This window comes from Macrosteles quadrilineatus, unplaced genomic scaffold (assembly GCF_028750875.1).
Source record: "Macrosteles quadrilineatus isolate MER2022 unplaced genomic scaffold, UCM_ALF_1.0 Scaffold_5__1_contigs__length_97177068, whole genome shotgun sequence".
NCBI lineage: Eukaryota > Metazoa > Arthropoda > Insecta > Hemiptera > Cicadellidae > Macrosteles > Macrosteles quadrilineatus.
The window spans coordinates 84,772,827-84,795,423 of NW_026542598.1; the positions used below are offsets into that span (position 1 = coordinate 84,772,827).

At 35.1% G+C, this 22,597-nt stretch overlaps 1 protein-coding gene across 1 annotated transcript; it reads right to left on the reverse strand.

The window, feature by feature from the left end:
- Positions 1–1,704: 1,704 nt before the first annotated feature.
- Positions 1,705–22,597, reverse strand: LOC128995747 (uncharacterized). Its single transcript, XM_054420765.1, has 15 exons — positions 22,506–22,597; positions 20,527–20,569; positions 18,057–18,152; positions 17,878–17,966; positions 16,649–16,771; positions 12,048–12,179; positions 11,380–11,467; positions 10,975–11,118; positions 10,169–10,321; positions 9,668–9,782; positions 5,972–6,070; positions 5,234–5,377; positions 4,649–4,818; positions 3,942–4,303; positions 1,705–2,057 (listed from the first exon to the last, which is right to left on the reverse strand). The coding sequence occupies exons 1-15, from the start codon at positions 22,595–22,597 to the stop codon at positions 1,874–1,876; spliced, it is 2,034 nt and encodes a 677-aa protein (XP_054276740.1). The 3' UTR covers positions 1,705–1,873.

The following is a 22,597-nucleotide window of genomic DNA, read 5'->3' on the forward strand; positions in this document are numbered from 1 at the left end:
CATGCGGCATAACGTACTTAACTTACTAGCGTTTAACGAAAGTGTTTTACCATGTATATAGTTTAGTACACCAGTTTCCTTTTTGTATTCACTTTCGCAAGATGGGGTGTGTGTGGTAGAAAGTTACAGACAATATCTTAGTAGTTGGTGTGCCCAGTGTTATAAGTGTTCAAATGTCAGATGGTTTAATAAACATTAACTCCATTAAACATGTGTTTATTTCACCTTTTACTCTAATGGTTTTTGGAGGAAGAGCTTCGACAGGTTATAGGGTTAATTTATCAAATAACTGACTTTAAATAATGCGTTAAATTTTTCAATTCAACAAAACGCATTGGGTACATTAACTGATTTTTTAAAAATTAAATATTTACTACTTTAATTTACATTCGTACATATTACAATGTAACAAATTGAGAAAGCCTGGGCAATTTGACCAAATAAGAAAAATGAATTGACAGAGTACTGTATTTCTTGAGCAATCATTGAAAGAACCGACTTTTTAACCATGGAAACATAGGAAAGTCTTAGAACACCACCAAGTAGAAGAAATAGAGATTTAAAAAAAACTTTTAATATCGTTATCATCCTATATAATGAAGAACACCTACAAGAAGATTCCCACAAACAACGATCAAGGATGTTAGCCGAAGTGTTACTATTTTGTAGGAAACACGGACTTAACTTTATGATGATTGGCAAAGGAAAACACTCTAAGGCTGAATTAAACTGGTACGGCAAGGACATTAAATATATGTTTTCATAAAAGTCAAGTGATTTTAAAATAATATGACTACTACATCCAAGAAACCTTAGTAAAACTTTCATTGAAGGATTTGCATTATTCACATTTAAGGGAAACACAAAACCATCTGAACAACATTAGGCCTTTTAATTCTGCATTTTTTCAGGTAAATATAACTTACGTTACGTTATAACAGTAACTTGCCAATTGAAGCAAATACAATTGTGATAGAGAGGTTATGCGGAAAATCAGGCAGTTCTTAAGTAATGTTACAAAAAAAAATGTTATCGCTATAAAAAATGACTGAAATTTGTAAACGTACTGGTGACAATAGGTAGTACCATGCAGACTACATTATAATTGACGAAAATCAACATGGTTATGATTAGGAGGTTCATTATTCAAGCATGCCAGATACAGTGGTTACCAAAAACATCTACTTCTACCTCAAATATTTTATCCAACTGGGACGGTGGCGTCTTCCTGTAATCCAACTACTAGGAGGTCACAAATTGTGTATATTTATATGGATGCACTGTGGATCAGATGCTCCCTGGTGTTGATTAACGTCCGCACTAGTGAGTACTATGACTATTCGATTCGATTCGCAGTACTATCCTGATAATTAGACCAATTCGTAAATTACAAGGAAAAATGTGGTTCGGATTCCACTATAAACTGTAGGTCCCTTAGTTGCCATTGACTGTATATGCTATTAATTAACAGCTGTGTCTAAGGAACATGTCTGCCTTAGTCACTAACAAGACTACAAGATCGCGCCACTCATCCTTCACTAATATTTAGGTTAAAATATGCACATAGTGGCGTCCCCATATTAAATAATTAAATGATAATTGATCAAGATATTGAAATTCTATCATTCATTTACAAAGTGAGTCCCAACCTAAAATCAAATCAAAACCAACTTTGATCAGTTATTTTATTTTTACACCGAGATTCTTTTACAATTCAAATTTTATTCCATCCGATACATACATAACATATTTCAACATTCCATTAATTTGAGTTTTAAACATTTTCCGTCTCCTTCACTTATTCTTATTTGACCTTATTTGATACATTTTGGCCTGGATCAGTTTGATTGTATGTTACCCGATACAGTTGTAATCAGCTGGGATGTTTGTTCTCGTAGAAAGCTATGATCTCTTCATCAATGTCGTAAACACCAGTCAGTGGAATAGAGACTAATTTACCAGTTTGAAGACCGAGCTCAGCTGAGTGAAGAGACAAAGGTTCTGAACGCACCAACCTTGGTTCCTTGCAATCCAACCGTTCTTTTTCCGAAGTTATTCTGTGGTGGATACATAAATATTATAAATATTTAGGTTAGTACAAGTTAAGGCTAGAGTTTAATTCTAAATGATTTTGAGGATTATGAAATTCAGATTTTTATGTGAAGCATGATTATTGTCAGGGCCTGATTACCCGTTAGGGTAATTAGGCTGGAGCCTAGGGCGCCAGTCAGCCAAGTGTTTTAGGGGGACACCAGACAGCTAAGACTTAAAGCTGGGACCGGGGCCGTAAAGGCCCCATCTAAAGGCCCTAATAAAATTGTTTTAGGCCTAGGTAAGGTGTTTTAGGCCTTACAGAGTTAATTTAGAAAGTACGTATATTATTGTTTGGTTTTTTGATATTTTAGGTTAGGTCTACTTTTGATTTAATACAATCATATGTTTAATGAAATGTAAAATAAATACATTATTTCAAATCAAAAAGTTTTACATTCCTTGAACAACCGATTTGTTACTATTTTAAACCACGTTCGCAATAGTGCATCACAACACGGACGGGCGGCCGTCATGGCGTTTGTTTATCATTGAACATAAGGTGAAAAATTGCAGGTTATCCGTTGCCGGCGTCCCTGGGACGGCCGGCATTTTCCACCCTATGTTCAAGGTTAAAAAAATTCTGTGACGGCCGCCCGTCCATGATGTGCCGCCCTAGTACGAACGAAGCTTTATAAGGTCGTACTGTGAACTTATTTTAAACAAAGTCTGTACTATCTGTATCTATACTCAACCAGAATTAATAGTGCCTATGACTATGACATATTGTGTAGCTCTTAAATTTAAAATATTATCTCAAAGTCAAAATTTGCAGTTTTAAAAGTTCCTATTCAAACCATGCATTAATTTATGATCAGTTTTCTTTTGTTTTTAAATCAAATGAATAGTAGTATAATGCCTTTGGACATTTTTAATTTTTGAAATTTTGAAAGTGGTGGCAGAGAGGGCTAGTGGTAGAGAGGGGGGGGGCGCGAAAAAACGTCAGCCTACTGGCGATTAGACCCTTAATCAGGCCCTGATTATTGTATTGTGTTGAGGCATTGCTACTTTGATTCAAATAAGACGAAGAACTCTTTTCTGTCAAACACACATTACAAAATCATCCTGAGTCAGGTAATTTTTAATTGTTTATTCACGCCATATAAATTAAATTGAATTAATCAATGTAACAAACAAATACCAAGTTCAGAAATTACGGTGGAGATATCTCATAGTCCCTAGCTAGTCCTCCATAAATATATTTTTATTCCATTTTAATCCTATTTTAAACACTCTAAACCGAAGATCTAAGCTGTGGCAATTTAAAATTTAAACCGCTTGCCCAATTAGCCCCACCAATCAAACTGAAACAAATAAGAGAATGAGTAAATTTTTTAGGAGGCGTGAGCAGATTTTTCCCAAGGAGTAATATGATATATTGATATGACCAACAACTTGGTGGAAAGACACAAAATTAATGAATTAATTATTATTAATTCACTTGCTAGTTGCTACAAAATACTAACATAACTCTCAAAAAATTATGCAGCATCATAAGGCCTTTTGTGTTCCTCGTGTTCAGACTACTTGGCCAAGTTTTTTATTGTAAATATTTTAATGTTTTGTATGTGTTTCGTGTTATGTGTCCTAAATGTGCTGACGACTCCATCCACAAATGAGAAAGCCGTACTTTAACGTTCATACAACCTGAAGATGTACTCGCTTAGCAGAACGAAACGGCCGTAGTTATTTCATAACTTAAGGATCAATTGACGCAACAGGTAAACTAAACCTTTTATATTTGCATTTTCTTGATGCAGAGGCTAACCCATCATGAAATATAATCTTTTCCTATCTTAAATCTATAAGAACGATGGTTAATAAATAATGAAATTAACAAAGAGTACTACCTGGAATCAGAAAGCAAGGTAGATGTGGAAAAGGCACTGTTATCCAGAATACTACTCAAGCCTGACTCGTTCAACATTAAAGAAAAGTCACTTCTTGCATGACCGGATATTTTGTTGGCAAACACATCATCTTTGTTGAACAGATATGTTTGATCAATATCAATTTGATTCTTCATCGAACAGTTCTTGGATAAACCACTGATATCATTTACACATACTTTGGCATCACCAAAACCGCCTAGCTGATCAAAGAAGTCTTCAAACGGAACCTTTCCCTTTTTCCAGTTGGTGAATTCTACCAAGTATTTACGTTTCAATCTCTGCAAGTTTCTCTTGGCGTGCTTAAGTCTGGATTTCAACAGCTGAAAGATTTACCAACATTGAGAAAACATAGTTCATTTTTATATATCAAGTAGAAGAGAAAAAGTTATATATTAATAGATTGTATGCGAAACAAAAACATTTTTTCCATGGATAACTCTTAGGAGACTAGGTTTTGTATTCGTATACTTAACGTATTTCATTTTCTAATTGAACAAAGGTAATTCATTTCACAAAGAGAATAACTGATTAGCTCCAGTTTACAGATTTTTTACTTTGAGCCAAGTAAATTTAAGTTATTATATACATTCAAGTGATAGGATCGGTTATCACAACGATGGTTTAATGGCTAACCCTGGTAATAATAGTTCTGATTGGTTACCTACTTGAAAGTCCTTGAGCAGTTCGGAGTGTCTGCCCATCAGTTGGTCGATGGATATGTCAGTTGCTGAAGCGTCGTCTGCAACAGTTTTTACCTCTGTCCCGGGTATGTTTATGACTCGACCACTCATCATCTCACGAACCAAACTCTTCTCGTCTTGTTTCCACCAATCCACTAGAGTAAATGACTTATTAAAATAAAATTACACCAACATTTGATGCCAGTTAGTTTTTTAGAGAGAGAAACTAAACCTAAAGTAATGGGTTTCCGTTGCAATTAGATACAAACTAAAGAAAAATTGCGGACATTTTCCATCAGACATTTGTACATTACAGGCCAGATGTTTTTGGATCTAGAGCCAAACCTTGAAACATAAACTTGACAATGCCGGGAAACACAGTAGCTAAGAAAAAAAAAATGTTTAGAGCAGTCAAACTTTGACTTTTTTTAACTCAACAACTACACCAAAAACTATAAAAACAAATCAAATTAAAACTTATTCAAGGCTCACCAACACATCAACAACTAATAATTTGGTTTGCTTTTCTGGAGGGTCATTAGGTTACATGTGAGAAAGTATATCACTCACACATTTCCTGGTGTACAGCATCAATAATGTTGATTTGACTTGCGAGAGCGTCCGAGGCAGTTTTCTCTGACTCTCTCGCTTTACTCCAATCTTCTCTGGCGTTTGTAGCAGCGGCAAACTCATCAAATCCTTCATCAGGTTCCGCTGGATCAAGGAAAAATTTGGTTACAATTTTTTCTTCAGACTAATACAGTTTTTAATGTATTAGGTTAGACAGATCCATTCCTAAGTTACCCACCATGAGTTGTACTGATCCATGGAAGTACAAGTAGGTATGTGTTGGGTTTAGATTTGCAAGAACAAACACTATAAATTTAAACAAAACAAATAAAATTGCATGTTTACGCATGTATTGAATCAAATAGTTCTCTTTAGTCTTTACAAGGACGATTCAATTGGCTGAATTGATGTCATCTGGTGAGTCCATTACCACAGACTTCCGGCCCAAAAACAGTGATGTCGTGGGTTTTGATTCTGGTTGCTTTGCTGGGTATGTTTCACGCACACACGCACATGTCTCTGTGACCCATGTGAATGAGCAAGTAAAAGGTAAAAAAGGCTACCAACATCTTTAAATAAAAAAAATCCTGTTCATATTAATGTTTTCCGCATGTATAGAATGAAATTAATGTTTTCCGCATGTATAGAATGAAATAAAGTACATTTTCTGCAAAATACTTAGTACCGTAGCTCTTCAAGTAAAAATGCCGCCGGCGTAGACATCAAGAAACAAAATACCTAAACAGAGAACGTTGTATCCAGAAGAACTAGAGTCACTGACAGAACGGAGATTTGGATGTTTACCCTTCATCTCTTGAAGCCAGTCTATCAAGTAAACTGTTAAGTGTTCAAGGAATACAATCTTAAAATACTTTGATTTTTATAACAAGCTAAAAATTTGAAAACACACATAAACTCTGTTTACAAACCCTAATTCAAAGGCTGCTACAAATTTAAAACAACAGCTTGGGTAATTTACCACAGTTGACAGCGTGAAGTGTTAATTCAAAGTTTGTTTGTAAAACAGTAATTAACTTAATTATAATAAACTTCCTTCTTTTGGAGGACAGACATTATGTATGGTCGCCTCCATGAGGACTTGATTTACCTAATGAATAGAACAGTAAAGATGAGGCTGCAAAAGCAGAGCCCTGAGGAATACAGTGAATAAAGTGTCGATTATCAAAGCCCGGTCATTGGAAACGTCGGTTAACCGAATGGCCAATGGCCGGTGATGCCGTGATCATAAAGCCAGGGAGGGGACAGGTGACTTTGAGTTTAGCAACATTTGCCCGACCAAAATGTTCAGCATTGTGTTAAATTGGAGTGCACACACCAAGGAAGCAATCGAGGGACAGTCGCGCAACTGTTGCAATCGTTGTTCCCAGACCAAATTTGCCAGAGACAGCTCTGCAACTCAATTGTCGCGGGACTGTCGCTCCAGGCTTGGTATCCATTGAATTGAAACAAGTCTAGACGCGCACACATACGACTATAATGTCGCTGTTTCGCTCAGTATCAGTCGGCTACTCATGGGAAATAGCACTTGCGTTTGCTCTCTTAACTTTAAATGTAGTGTAAAGTTTGTCTGGAAAAAGTGAATTTTTAAGTATGAGTTTGCGTGTTGAGGACGTTAAACAATTAATTTATGAAGTTAAAAAGAGGCTGCCTTTCTATTTAAAGTCATTGTAAGACTATTCTGATATAAATTTGAAGAAGACATTGTGGGAGTAGATATTTATGAAGGATCGGTAGTTACAAAAGATTTGAACCCTCTAATCCTCTTCTTCTTTCATGCGCTAAACTTCAAAAACAGAGTAGGGCCTACAAACTATTGTTGTATCATTTAAATCCATACTGTAAGTCTACCAGATTTCTCAAATGGAATTCCCGACTTTTTCCCGACTTTTCATTACCATTTTTATATAAATCCCGACCAAAAACTCGGTCCATTCTCCATGTTACTACACCTTTTTCCGTCTCGCGGTCACGGTACCTTCGTCAATATGTTGTCACTTACGACCCAGTGAAATCACTGACGATCGAAACGTATCACATGCCAAGAAAATCCCGTATTAAATGTAGGGGTGTGTGAAGCAGCAAAACATTTCAACTCAAAGCAACGATTCAATTAAAAAAAAAAAATGTTGATGTAACTCGATTCGAAGCAACATGGAATTTTTCTATTCATACTTCTCAGTGGAGTGAAATATCTGTTTTCAATCATACATTAGAAGAACCAGTATTTCTGGAAATATCAGTGAGCTTCTTGCCTATTTCATAATTTTTACTTGCACCATCATGTTGTTAAGTATGTTACCTATTTTATGTTATTCATTTTATAAATAAAGATATGTTTGGGTGTAAACAAATAAAAACCTTTGTAAGATTTAAATACTGAATATTTCAATTGGTTTACATTGATAAAATAAGAGGATAGAATCAGAACTACAAGGTATACATAACTTCTTGTATTGTGAAGCAATATCTCAGTGTATGCCATGTACTTGGATGGCAATAACCTGTATGGTCAAGCAATGTCTCAGTGTATGCCATGTACTTGGATGGCAATAACCTGTATGGCTAAGCAGTCTCAGTGTATTCCATGTACTTGGATGGTAATAACTTGTATGGCTAAGCAATGTCTCAGTGTATGCCATGTACTTGGATGGTAATAACTTGTATGGCTAAGCAATGTCTCAGTGTATGCCATGTACTTGGATGGCAATAACCTGTATGGCTAAGCAATGTCACAGTGTATGCCATGTACTTGGATGGCAATAACCTGTATGGTCAAGCAATGTCTCAGTGTATGCCATGTACTTGGATGGCAATAACCTGTATGGCTAAGCAGTCTCAGTGTATGCCATGTACTTGGATGGCAATAGCCTGTATGGCTAAGCAATGTCTCAGTGTATGCTATGTACTTGGATGGCAATAACCTGTATGGCTAAGCAATGTCTCAGTGTATGCCATGTACTTGGATGGCAATAACCTGTATGGCTAAGCAATGTCTCAGTGTATACCATGTACTTGGATGGTAATAACTTGTATGGCTAAGCAATGTCTCAGTGTATGCCATGTACTTGGATGGTAATAACCTGTATGGCTAAGCAATGTCTCAGTGTATACCATGTACTTGGATGGTAATAACTTGTATGGCTAAGCAATGTCTCAGTGTATGCCATGTACTTGGATGGCAATAACCTGTATGGCTAAGCAATGTCTCAGTGTATTCCATGTACTTGGATGGTAATAACTTGTATGGCTAAGCAATGTCTCAGTGTATGCCATGTACTTGGATGGTAATAACTTGTATGGCTAAGCAATGTCTCAGTGTATGCCATGTACTTGGATGGCAATAACCTGTATGGCTAAGCAATGTCTCAGTGTATGCCATGTACTTGGATGGTAATAACTTGTATGGCTAAGCAATGTCTCATCTCAATGAATAGCTTATATAATTAATGTCAATTATTTGAATAATGTCAATAAGTTATATATGGATACTGATAGTCAAAGTAACAGTATCAATGTAACAGTCAACTACGTATATGGATACTGATTCAATGACGTATAGACACTGATTCAAAAAGTTATTTGGATAATGATTCAATAACGTATATGGATACTGATTCAATACCGTATATAGATACTGATTCCATAACGTATGGATGCTGATTCAAAAACGTATATTATGGACACTGAATTCCCATGATTCAAATCGTTATTTTGATCATCACTGAATCAAATTGGAATTCCGATGCATTTTAGTTTCATCCCCCACCCCTCAAATGTAATCCCGTCCCAATGATCAGGAATATAAGATCCAGAACATTTTTTTAAAGTTTTGGGACCCGTTCATCCCTAATTTTGAAAGGTTAGATTATTTCCGACTTTCGGCCGAAATTCATGACTTTTTCACGACTTTTCCCGACCTTTCAAAATCCCCGACTTTTTCCCGAATTTCCCGGAATTTCCGACTGGTAGACACCCTGTAATGTCCAATTTGCGTCTTGAACAGTCGCCTGTGTGCGTACTCCTGCGCAACTGTCACAAAACTTCAGTCTCCGAGTGAGTTGCGCAACAGTTCCCCTATTAATTGGGCAACTGTTGCTAGACTCAAAATTGCCTGGTCTAAGACAATCTACGATGACGCTGAGACTGCAAGATATGCTCTATGTACAAGTAAAAAATCAAAGTAATCATGTGAAAATTAATTTAAATGTCATCAATAAATGTTCAAATAATGCTTTTAATTTTTACTGTTAATGACTGAATGTCCGAAAAAATCAGTCCTAACCAATCTCCAATTGTTGCATATAGAACATTAAAACTTGAAAAAACAAAAATTTTAAACAGTAGGTATATTGGATTAAAACATCTACAACAAGCCAAAGCAGAAATGGAATTTTACCATTATGTTAAGGATACTAATATCGGTTTTTAATTGTGTGGAGTACAAATGTTTGTTTTCTGTGTACTGGTATTCTCTTTTCCCACAATCTTCTGGAAACAATTTATTTTCTCGTTGTTCTAATTCTTTAACCTGGAAACAAAAATATAAATGTTTCTCTACACGATAGATTGTTATTAATAGCCAATTATGACAAAGGTATTGATGGGATTGTATGAAAGAAGAAAACATACTTGTTTAACTTCCAGATGCTAAAATAAAGGGTAAATAGCTTTACATAACTTGGAACTTGGACTAACTTTAGATGCACAATTGGATTCAATTTTTAACTGTGAGAAAAGCCAGTGACTTTTCTCAGGCGTAAACCAGCAACTTTTTGATTACTTACTACTACTTATTCGCCCAGCTAACTGGTAAAAAAAAATTGAAATCTTTAAACTCAGTGATTAAATGGTTATTGGCTGAATCTAAAGTATACTTTTAGGGGTTTAGGAAAGATAAGATGAAACTCATTTAACCTTGTTTCTAAGTAGAGTGCACTGTCCTCTCAGCTGATGTATTTCTAGTCTCAGCTGATTATTTTCTCCACTCAAGTCCTTTTCAGAGTTCAAGATCAGCTCATTGGGCACCAGCGACACTCTTTGAGCAAATCTGCATGTTGATATCGTCTCCTGGAAGTTAATATCAAAATCGATTTAAAATTTGCTTAATCATATTTTCATTTTCTTTATATTTAGAAATGTAGTTAAACATTATCATTATCCTGCAGTCTGTTTGTGAGAACTTATTCTTCCTACAATCTCTAAAAGTAAAGGTGAAATAAATACCCTAGCATAATTTTTGTACTCGCATTGACTAAATTTAAATTATAGACCAATTATTTTGTTTGGCTTGAAAAGCAATTGGTTTATGTATATGGATATAGTTATTATGGGTGGTCTTCATTTTTATTCTAGCTAACAGGTAGGATAAGGTAGGGACCGAGCTGGTCTAGTGTTAGAGAGAGGGACTTTGGTCCCTAAGATTCTGGGTTCGAGTACCACGAATCACAAATGGATTTTATCTAAGTGATAAAACCGCAACTACTAGACCTAGCCTAAAGTGAAAAAAAATCCTGAGCTAGAGCCTGGTTAAAAATTAGGTATGATAGATCAATTAACTCACATTTACAACCCTGTAGTCAGAGAACTTGTACTAGTGATCAAAATTTAGGAAAACGTTATATGACACAAAGATATTTTTTTTGTCCCCCAAAAAAGACTAATTTCTAAAACTCCCAATGAGTTTATAATTCCTCTACACGATAGATCAAGCCCAAACTCACCTCAATATTATCTTTATCGATTGCTATGTTGGCGACCATGACAGTCATACAGTTGCCGCCTAAAGAGTCCCGCAGAGCTGAAGTCAGGGTACAGTTGCGGTAAGGAACATGGCTGCGGCCGGGGTCTGACAAAGCAACTATCACCTGATCAACAACATTATCTCAAAGTTCAAAAATGGCAAAATGGCATTTACTTTAATTAAAAATGGAACATGTTATGGACATAGTCAACTTAATCAATCAATAAACTACTATTCAATAAAGATCAAAATAGAAAAATCAGGAAGAGAATACAGATGATGGATGATGGAATGTCTAGTTGTATTACTAATTAAAGACTCTACACACAAGCCTGAGGCCAACCTCTTTAAAAATACCCCAAAAGTATTGTTATGTTTTAATTACCTGTTCCAAGTAATGCAGAGAGAGGTTGATATGTCTGGCCTCCTCCAAGATTATACCCTCTTCTCCGGTTTTGTGCACTCGTTCAGAACTGTTGAAGAAAAATAACTTTTATTTTTTATTCTTGTTGGTTTTTTATAGTCCATCCTTTAAATACTAGAACACAAGGCTCTGCTTGACAGTTTTACTCATTACTTCAGGTTAAGCCTTGAGGTTTGCAACATCATGACATAGGTAGCCATTGGTGGTATGCAGGGTTCGAACCTATGACCTCGAGGACCAAAGCCTTGTGCTCTACCAGCTCGCTCCTTATTGTTGGTTAGTTTGAAATCAAGTGAAAGCTACCAGCAACAACATATTCGTATAAACAAAACCATTTGAGAAAACTATTACAAATCGTAAAAGTTTGCACTTACAACTTTATGAGGTTCACAAAACAAAGAATGACTAGTAAGAAATATAGCAGTATGAACAATCTAAAACTAATGACTTTTCTCAGGGTCAAACCAGCGATTTTTGATCCTCTGAAGCACTGTACACAATGCAGTCCAAAAGACAAACCACAAGTAAATGTGATAATTTCCAAAACAAAATTGTACGTCTGTTTTACTTAATTGTTCAGTTTAAAATATCATTTATCAATTATGAGTTCAGTATAAATGTAAACATACCCTGCTAAGTCTACAAGGTTAAGTTTTGCTCGTCTGATCTCTAGACTGTCGTGAACGTGAGCCGTCAAGTGGATGGTGAGGATGGTGTGTGATCGTGAGGAATACACATTCATTGGAGTGTCGCCTACAATCCTGGATAAGAATATAAAATCAATTAGACACGACTCAATTGAGCATTCTGGTAACTCGGTGAGAGCAAAATACCCACTGTATCTGTAAGCAGAATGATAAGGTGTTAGTATTTTTTTTTTGTCCTAGGATGCTAGGCACGAGTTTGGTTGTGTTTTTCACATTACTTCAGGCTAGACCTAGGGGTTGCGGTATTATCACTTAGGTAAAATCCATTGGTGATTTGGCAGGATATATTAACTTTCTGTTACAGTAGACTCCCTCTTATCCGGACTTCTCGGGACCGAGGCCAGTCCGGATAACGGGTTTTCTGGTTAAACCGATGTCTCCAAAAACTCGTTTTAACGGACCATTTAAATGCATACTGTATACAGTATTTGACTTAAATTTAGGAGAGCATCATATTTAGATACATGATCACTGGTCTCAAATCTTTCCCACGAGAACAGTTGTTTCAGTACCGCCCAATTCCTGCCGATCTAGTACGGTTAAATCAATGTGATGATAAAAATTGTTCGGTTAAAGAGATGTCATTTTTGCCGAGTGTAGTCCGGTTAAACTGATGTCCAGTTAAAAGGTGTCCGGATAAGAGGGAGTCTACTGTATGTCTTAGTCCCTCAGATTACGGGGTACAAAAGTTGTAATAAAACTAAAAAAAAAATAATACAATTTTTTATTTTCTAAAATATATCAGTACCGGTAGAGAAGATACTAATGCAAGACTTTGAAGGACTGGAGATCTGTCATCAAGTTTAGCTTCAGTCTCATCATTGGCGACATTGATCATGCATTCAAAGCCATCCACAACATACACAGTGGTAACAAAACTAGCTTGAAGCAAAACAATGTCACTAGGTCGGGAGTTTTAGCTACAAGCATGGTCATGTATTCCATAATTAATATGTTATACTTTCAGTTTTTACTATACAATATTTCTATTTTTGTTTGACTGAACATTTAAAAAATAAATTCTCAGAGTAGTTTTATCGTTTAAAAAACCTTTTAACATCATGGGTCCTGCACATGGACAAGCGACTGAGGTAGTTCAGCGATCCTTCGCTAGGTTGCATTAGCATCACACAATCTTAATAAACACGTAGGACATAAATATTCCATGAGCTAAAACGATTTTGCATAATCACGGATGCCAGGCTTATTGTAAACTAGCAGAGAAACCTGGTGTTGCTTGGGTCTAAATACTATGCACAATAAAAACACATTATAAAGGAACAATAAAGTATACATAACTGTTTAATAGGGTTGGACGAGACTGGATTTTAAGTTTGAGATTAAATTCTATTTTCTCATCATAAATCGAGACGAGATCGAGACAAGATTATCAATTAATCAATTTGTTTATTGAACAAAAATTGGATACATGCATGTTATAGATCTGTATGGATCTTATTACTATCGGGAATTATTCAATCAAAGTTTTAAATGTATCAACGTTTATTTTCATTAAACATGAGTTTAGAGTCTCTTCATATTAGCTGAGTGTTGGTGTAGGTCTCACATTCACAGACTGAGCAGATTTGGATTTTCCTTGTTTGTATCTCTCTATCCATGTCGTGCAATTGTCGTCATTACAAGTCTTGCAAAATTCATTGTCCGTCTTCTTGGTTTAATTTATCTTGACAAATTATGGATTTTTTCAATGGTTGGATTCAAGTCCTTGATCAAGATGTCAATCCTCCTTTATCTTGTCAATCCTCCATTTGTGATCTGTTTCAATCGTTGTTCAGCAGCCTCTTGTTTCTTATATTCAGCTTTTTCTCGATCCTCTACAGTTCCAAATAATGACTCCATAGATCATCTAGCGGCTCACCAATTTTATGCTCATTTTACAGGTAGCTTTAAGGCGTGGCTTGTTAAATAGTCTGCAGGTTTGCTGCGGCGGGGGTATTTACCCTTACTGGGTATTTCTTTCGGTTCTTCTTCTTGTTTTTTGTTGCCATACCCCCGCACTTGTCCCTGCTCTTTTACCCCCCGGCTGCTTGAGGGGGAAGGTGGCCATGAAACGCTACTGCCCCACCTAACACAGGAGGAGCAGCAGCAGGAGGAGGAGGAGGTCCCAAGACTTGGTCCAACAGCCAACTAACTGCCAACCCAACACCTACACCTAATGCAATAGAAAGTACATGAGTCATTGTAATTACTTACGTATGGAAAAGAGAATAGAATTAGTAAAAGAAATTAGCTTGTGTTGGCAATTCTCACTGAAATAATGAAAATGAGCCGTCTCTATGGATACTTAATTTATTGTTATAGTTTGGCTAGAGGATAAATGATAATATTTAATAATCTCACTTTTTTCATGATTAATAATAATTTCCTACTCAAACTGGCATTTAATAGCTCAAAAACATTATTGCTAGCCTTTAATCTTCAAGTCTCTGGTTTGATTCCAAGTGAGATCTTTACCAGACCCAGATGCCATTTATCTATGCTAACATATATTTAATTTATTTTAGGAGCAAAACTCTATTGCGTACAGCTTAGTTTTGTGATATTCTCCTCGGTTTAATTAAAATAGTGTTGTACAAAAACACAATCACTCCTTTTTTTCTAAATGTAAAAAGGTTGATTCTGAAAATACTATAAAGTTCTTCTGTTACATTTTGACAACTGTTCGATATCAGATATCACAATTCTTCTCTCAATTTCCAAAGTTGTTCTAATAAAAAAATCAAACACTAAGATTGCTACATGGCACATTTGTCCAAAGTATACATAACTGTTTAATAGGGTTGGACGAGGCTGGATTTTAAGTTTGAGATTAAATTCTATTTTCTCATTATAAATTGAGACGAGATCGAGACTAGATTATCAATTAATCAATTTGTTTATTGAACGAAAATTGGATACATGCATGTTATAGATCTGTATGGATCTTATTACTATCGGGAATTATTCAATGCAAAGTTTTAAAATGGTTAATAAATAACAATAAACCTATAATAAAACAAAAACTAAAGTGCAATAACTAATTTATTACAAAGGTCGATACAAAAAGAGGGTACAAAATAACAAAAGCTTACAGGAACTTAAATAGTTATGAAAATCTTAAAAAATAAAAAATAAAATGAAAACAAGACATATTTGATTTTAAAACTGCAACATGCACTATCTCACAACAGTCACAGTCTATGAGACGACAGAATTGTAGTACAGCACTAAAATTATCCAATATCCGATATCCGGCATTCATTTATCCGCGATTCTGGTTTATCCACAAAGGTTACTGCTTTAATCTAAATAATAAAGACTTTTATAGGCTAAATGGCTAAATCAACTACATTTAAAGCCAAAAAGAACTACTGTATGAGATGGTGCATTGTAGTAAATAGCCGATTATTACTCGGTATTTGAGAAACAATTTAAACAACTTTTGTGCAAACCATTAATATACTCCCGCCACAGCAAACCTGCAGACTAAGCGAATTTCCATTATGCCTGATTGGATTTTCAATTAAATCTATTAAATAACATTAGGTTTAACAAGTACCTAGGTTTGCTGCCACAGGGAGGGTAATGAAGTGGGGGTTTCATTTAAAAATATCAATATCTTAGTATAAAATAAATCAATTTGCCAAGTCTGATCAAAGTAAATCCATAAACAAGCAAACTATAACAGTTTACTTATTCTCCATAAAATTGAATAACATGGGAGTTTTAAAATTAAGATTTTTTTATTATTTCCGTAACCAAGAACTGTACAAAAACACTATATACAGCACTAAATTATTTGTTTTCAAGCTCTTTAAAATGATCTAGAGCAGTTGGGAAGTTTTATGTTTTGGGGGTTCGCAAACTCATTCAAGTTTATACTGCCCTACATCTTCAAACCAAATTTGATAAAAAATAAAAATCTAACAAAATATTCCTCAAGTTGTCACATTCACGGACGTATTTATACACAGTAAATCTATATGTATAAATACTTATAAAAAAACAAAAAGAAAAACAGAAAAAATACTTTATATGTCTCCCATTACTTACTTACATTGGTTACTTTGATTGATAAACCATTAAGAAAAACATTTGACAAGTCAAAATTCAAAATTAGTTACAACAAGAAATAGGTAACTCCTTTAGAATGAAACAAAAAATGCCCAACAATAATCGGCAACCAATGAACAAATATGAAAAATCAGGAATATACCCAATCAACTGCAAAGATTGCTCTAAATTTTATATTGGACAAAAAGGAAGGTTAATTTCTTGCCACTTCAAAGCATATAATCAGTAAAAGTTTATTTAACAGTGTTTAGTCTTAAATTTGTTTGCACTGGAAGCCTTTTTCAGAACAATATACTTGAAAAATTTCCCACTGGCTAACCTCATACTTACTTCATCATAACATTCATACTTTTGTACTTCCTGGTTCCCCACACAATTTTCAGATTAGGGAAAAATTTTCAGCCTTAGTGTTTGATCCACAAAATAATCAAATTCAAACTCAAGCTCACCTATTTGTATCGCCAGTCGAAAGTAATTCTAGAGCTTCAGTATAAGTTTGAATCGGTGTCAAACTCAAATTGTGCCACTCCATAAGTTTGTCTCCGTTCTCTCGCAGAGCAATCTTCTTTTTCCTTGAAGATAAAAGAAACACTATAACTAATTCACCATAACCAAAGTCTTATTTCAAATCAGATGTCTTTGTTTATCATTGATCAATGGCTGTGTGAAACAATAGTAAACCCTAATTTATGGTATATATACCTAATTTATAGTCCCAAAGGCGAGATTGGATACCAGGAGGAAAATGAAAAATGTTTACTAAAAAAATGGCGAAATGTTTACACTATACAACAAGTCTATCTCGCCCGACAGCTTTAATACTTCGATGAGGTACAACTAACTGTCGTTACTACAGTTTCGGCTTTTTCCATATGGGTGGCATCACGTACTTGGTCATCACTTTTTGTGTCTAAAATAAACTGCATTATGTTGTCACACAACGCAGTTTTGACTTTCCCCGATAAGTAACAGCATGTACTGGGTAAACAAAATAAAATTAAAAAATTAAAATTAGTTTTTTAAAAAAAATTTTGTTTAGTTTTGGATTAAGCGGACTTTTGTATTACCAAAGTTTGGATTATGGGGACTCCACTGTATTAGTCAATGCTAATAGTAAAAAAAATTACACATAAAACAATCATAACTCTTCCAATACACATTAAATATCTTAGACAATTCAAACTACAATTTCAAATGATCAATATGTAGAGGTATGGTTTAATGGATAGGAGTTCTAATTATTATACACAATCAACTACACGTATATTTCATTAGCACAACCTTTACAATCTACTAACAATGGGTTTTTAAATATTACAGTTTTGTTAATCTGTCTTATGTAGTTCTTTGAGAACAATTATCCTGCGGTCAGGCTACGGAGTGTTTTTCTGTCATGATCACATTATGAGATCAAGATGGCACAAACGTCTGCCGAAACCTGATCGAAGGACAATAATCCTCAAAGAACAATAGGCGGAAAATTACTTCAACACAACATTATTTAGTTCTTACCATTGCAGTGCCATAAAAACATACAAGCTACTACATTTTCCATTTAACTAATAAGAACAAGATCAGATATGTCAAATAATTAGCAAATTAGGTCTACAGCTCTACTATTTATAGAGGAAAATTACTAGGTTTAATTTTGCAGTCATTATTCATGGCCAAAACTTACTCTTTGCCAGCCGACAGCAATAAATCGTTGCTCTGCTCGTTGTATATCTCCAGGTAGGACATTTGGACGTCGTATGTTTCACCTTCTGCCTAGAAAAAATTCAAAGGAGTTTTAAAAAGATGTGTTTCCTCTAAATTACTGATTTGTGTAACATTTATTTTTAATTACTGACTACTCACTTGTTCCACAGCTGAGAAGATGTCTTGCAGAGCTCTTGGAACAACGCCAGGGTTGTCCTTGGTACCTGATATTGTGTGGGTTTTCCCGCTTCCGGTCTGTAACATAAGAAACAACTTACCAAAGAAAGATCTTTTTTTTAATTCCCTTATGTTAAATTTATTACGGTAGTCAGCCTTCAGCTTAGTTTTGTTTTATTTTGCGAATAAGAATAAACCATTAAGTGAGAATATTCATGTAATAAACTACCATTATTGACTTTTAGATACTAGAAAAGGCAGGGCCGGAACAAGGGGGGGGCAGAGGGGGCGGTTGCCCCAGGCGGCAGGGTTGAGGGGCGGTAAATTTCTGGTTGCAGTAAATTTGTTTAATACAGTTTGTAAAAAGTTTTTAATGAGCCGAACGTCATAAGGAACGTCAATTAAGTAATTTCAAAACTGCATAACGTAATAAACAAACAATAATTTTACAATAGAAATCCATATAAATTGCAACGGAGTAGAAAACACTGAGAGCCCTAATAGCATAGTTAGCAGCACAGAAAAGTTTGTTTATAATTTCAGCTGATCGCCATCCCTGTCAAGGCGCCATACCGCCCTGCCTCACTGCCGTGGTTCGTTATATAGAGGTTAGGTTTGCAGGAATTCGCTAAGTCGAGGTTCAGAACCAGCGTCGATCAATATAGGTCGGGACTTGACCTCATTAAAATACAGTACAATTAAAGTAGCATGGGCTACAATACTTTACAGTACAGTGTTTACATTGTACAACAGTAGAACCTAAATTATCCGGCATAATAAAGGGGAGGGATCTTGAATATTGCGCAATCATGACAATGGCATTGACCTTGGTACAGGTTAAAAACTTTAAGTTTAAAATCACAGCTTGTTCTAACCCTCCTAAAACCTAGCCAAACACTGTATTGCGTAGTCATAAATTATGTAAAGAACAAAACAAAACAGTAGAAAGTTTTGTAAGCTACTGCCCGCGATAGGCCGGTAGGCTACTTACAGTAGGGCCTACAGTACTGATTTATCACAACAGAGGAATGTCAATAATAATCATTAAGCATTGGTGTTGCTAATGCTAGTTGAAACAAATAGTATTGAAAACAATAAATTATTAGATAAGTCATTATAAAAGTGTATAATCATAGCCAACTTAAGGATAGTAAAAATACTCGTAAAAGGAATGTTAAAAAACGATGTTGTTATTCTTTCTCTTTGGTTTTGTTTTTATATTCTTTCTTAGGTTTTTCTTTATCAAAAAAATTTTACAATTCACCATAGTTATCCCATATCGCCCAATCACAGCTTACTAAACATTACGTCGTCATCAGTCCTCAGTGAATGAAATCAGTTCTCAATTGCAACATAGCGCGCGCAGAGACAGCAGACAAAGATGTAAAACGGAGCAGACGAATGTTAGCGCAAGCGATGACGTGACCTTTCCATTTCATTTGATAAAGAAACAGATTTTCCCAAAACAATAATTGGGTGGGGGATTTGTTATATCGAGGGAAAGACGTAAACAATTTGTTATGCAGAGGTTAAATTCGCAATGTAGAGGTTCTGACAATGATAAATTTGTTATATCGAGGTGTCTTATTTTAGCCGAAATCACGAAAAATTCGTTAAATCAAGGTCGTTGTTATAGTTTGTTCGTTATGTAGAGGTAAAATATAGGGACATTGTGTCTTATGGAGAGTTCTAGGGGATTTAAAAAAAATCGTTATGTCAAGGAATTCGTTATATCTACCTATTCCACTTTACCCTACATTTTTGTTTAATTTGTGAGGGATTTTTTGTTGTGGGTTGTGGGGGGGGGCGGCAAATTTTAGTTTGCCCCCACTCAAAAATTGTCTAGATCCGGCCCTGAGAAAAGGGCATCTTATTTATTCTGTCGATGAGTTGTAGGAAGTAATGTCAATTTTTGCATTGTTAATTCTAAGAATCCTTTGTTTTTCATTTTTCAATATATGTATTTGACACTATTTATGTATGTATTGCATACTACTAACAAATAAAGATTATTTGAATTTGAATTTATCTATTTGATTGGAGCTAAATTTTTTAATTCAAATAGAACACTTGAAAATCTAATAGAGTGTGCTAAGTTTACTGGCCAAATTACATTACATTCTTCTTTCATTGACACAAACTTGGCGGTTTCAACATATATCATGCAGTAGCTTTGAACAGCAAACTAAAACAAAGCTAAAACTCTGTTGGTCACTTAATCCAGCTAATTTCTAAAACTTGATACATCTTTAACATAACAATGAGATGTCTATTTTTATATTCTGCCAATAATCAAAGCTAACGTTAACAACGTATAATCAACACAGAAAACTCTAACTTCAGAATGTCCAAATTTAAAAGATGATAACTTCTCACTAACCATGGAACACCACAAAATTACATAAAACTAATTTAATTGATCAATTTTATATTTATAGGTAAAAGTATTTACCTGTCCGTAGGCGAAAATGGTTCCATTGTAACCCTTGAGGGAGCTGAAACATGCAAAAATATTTAATTAGACGGTTGTAGCAACAAAGAGACAGCGGAGCTCTCCTCGAAAAGAAGTTCTCGTAGAAAACAATAACGTCATTGAAGAAATATTGGATTATTTTATACAAAATAAGTGATGTTTTTCTTCAATCATGTTGCAAACAAAATAAAATTATCAAGGTAAGTTACCTGTGTTCAAGTATAATATTCCTTACTGAATTTCAACGTAAAAGTGTGAATGTACACTGCTGAGCCACGTCATCGTGACCTGCACTGCCGTCTGGTGGCATTGGCGCAAGTACACTTGAAACTTCAGCTGCTGTGCTTTTCATATGTTGGGGTTTATAGTAGTATAAAAATTTACATTAGTGTTCAGTCTTGTTAAATGAGTGGCTATAGTTACATTTTGATGCCACAATAATTATGTGCCATGTTAACTATTTTCATACTAAAACAAAGAGCTGCTCCAAAGATACGTCTGAGAATGAACAAGTCATACTACAAAACTAGGTACTCCAATTGTTGTAAATTTGTACCAGCCTGTAATATACATGTTATACTTTTCTGCTAAATTTAAGAGGTTTTCAATATTTAGATAAAAGGCTGTAATTTTCAGTAAAGTATTCTTACTTGGGTTGGGTGGAGATAGAATTGCCAATACATATGGTAATCATATTAACCCTAGAAAGGTATCATCATCCATGACGCTAAGAATATCAATACGTAAATTTGACATACCGTACTGATAGTTTATAGGAATTGTCATACAGTAAGGTATTGTCATACAGTGTGCTAGGGGTATCAATACGTAAATTTGACGTACTGATAGTTTTTTTGTCATACAGTAAGGTATTGTCATACAGTGTGCTAGGGGTATCAATACGTAAATTTGACATACTGATAGTTTATAGGAATTGTCATACAGTGTGCTAGGGGTATCAATACGTAAATTTGACGTACTGATAGTTTATAGGAATCGTCATACAGTAAGGTATTGTCATACAGTGTGCTAGGGGTATCAATACGTAAATTTGACGTACTGATAGTTTATAGGAATCGTCATACAGTAAGGTATTGTCATACAGTGTGCTAGGGGTATCAATACGTAAATTTGACGTACTGATAGTTTATAGGAATCGTCATACAGTAAGGTATTGTCATACAGTATGCTAGGGGTATCAATACGTAAATTTGACGTACTGATAGTTTATAGGAATTGTCATACAGTAAAGCATTGTCATACAGTGTGCTAGGGGTATCAATACGTAAATTTGACGTACTGATAGTTTATAGGAATCGTCATACAGTAAGGTATTGTCATACAGTATGCTAGGGGTATCAATACGTAAATTTGACGTACTGATAGTTTATAGGAATTGTCATACAGTAAAGTATTGTCATACAGTGTGCTAGGGGTATCAATACGTAAATTTGACGTACTGATAGTTTATAGGAATTGTCATACAGTAAAGTATTGTCATACAGTGTGCTAGGGGTATCAATACGTAAATTTGACGTACTGATAGTTTATAGGAATCGTCATACAGTAAAGTATTGTCATACAGTGTGCTAGGGGTATCAATACGTAAATTTGACGTACTGATAGTTTATAGGAATTGTCATACAGTAAAGTATTGTCATACAGTGTGCTAGGGGTATCAATACGTAAATTTGACGTACTGATAGTTTATAGGAATTGTCATACAGTAAAGTATTGTCATACAGTGTGCTAGGGGTAACGTCACATGGAAACTGACTGCTGAGAGCACTGCTGGAAGGTGGGTAGCATCCATCTCCATGGGTTGGTGAGTGGAACGTTAAAAATAACTCGCCCTACATAAAATTTACGAGTGATACCCTCCTAGGGGTATTGAAATATTTTCAGTGTTATCAGGACCAAACAGCATAGAGACATTTGAACACATTCAAACATTTTACCTCTCGACGACTGGTTTGGCGACTGCATCGTATATATGGACCTGTTGGGCTTCCTGGTCAAACACCTTCACAAACCTGCAATCACAAATCAT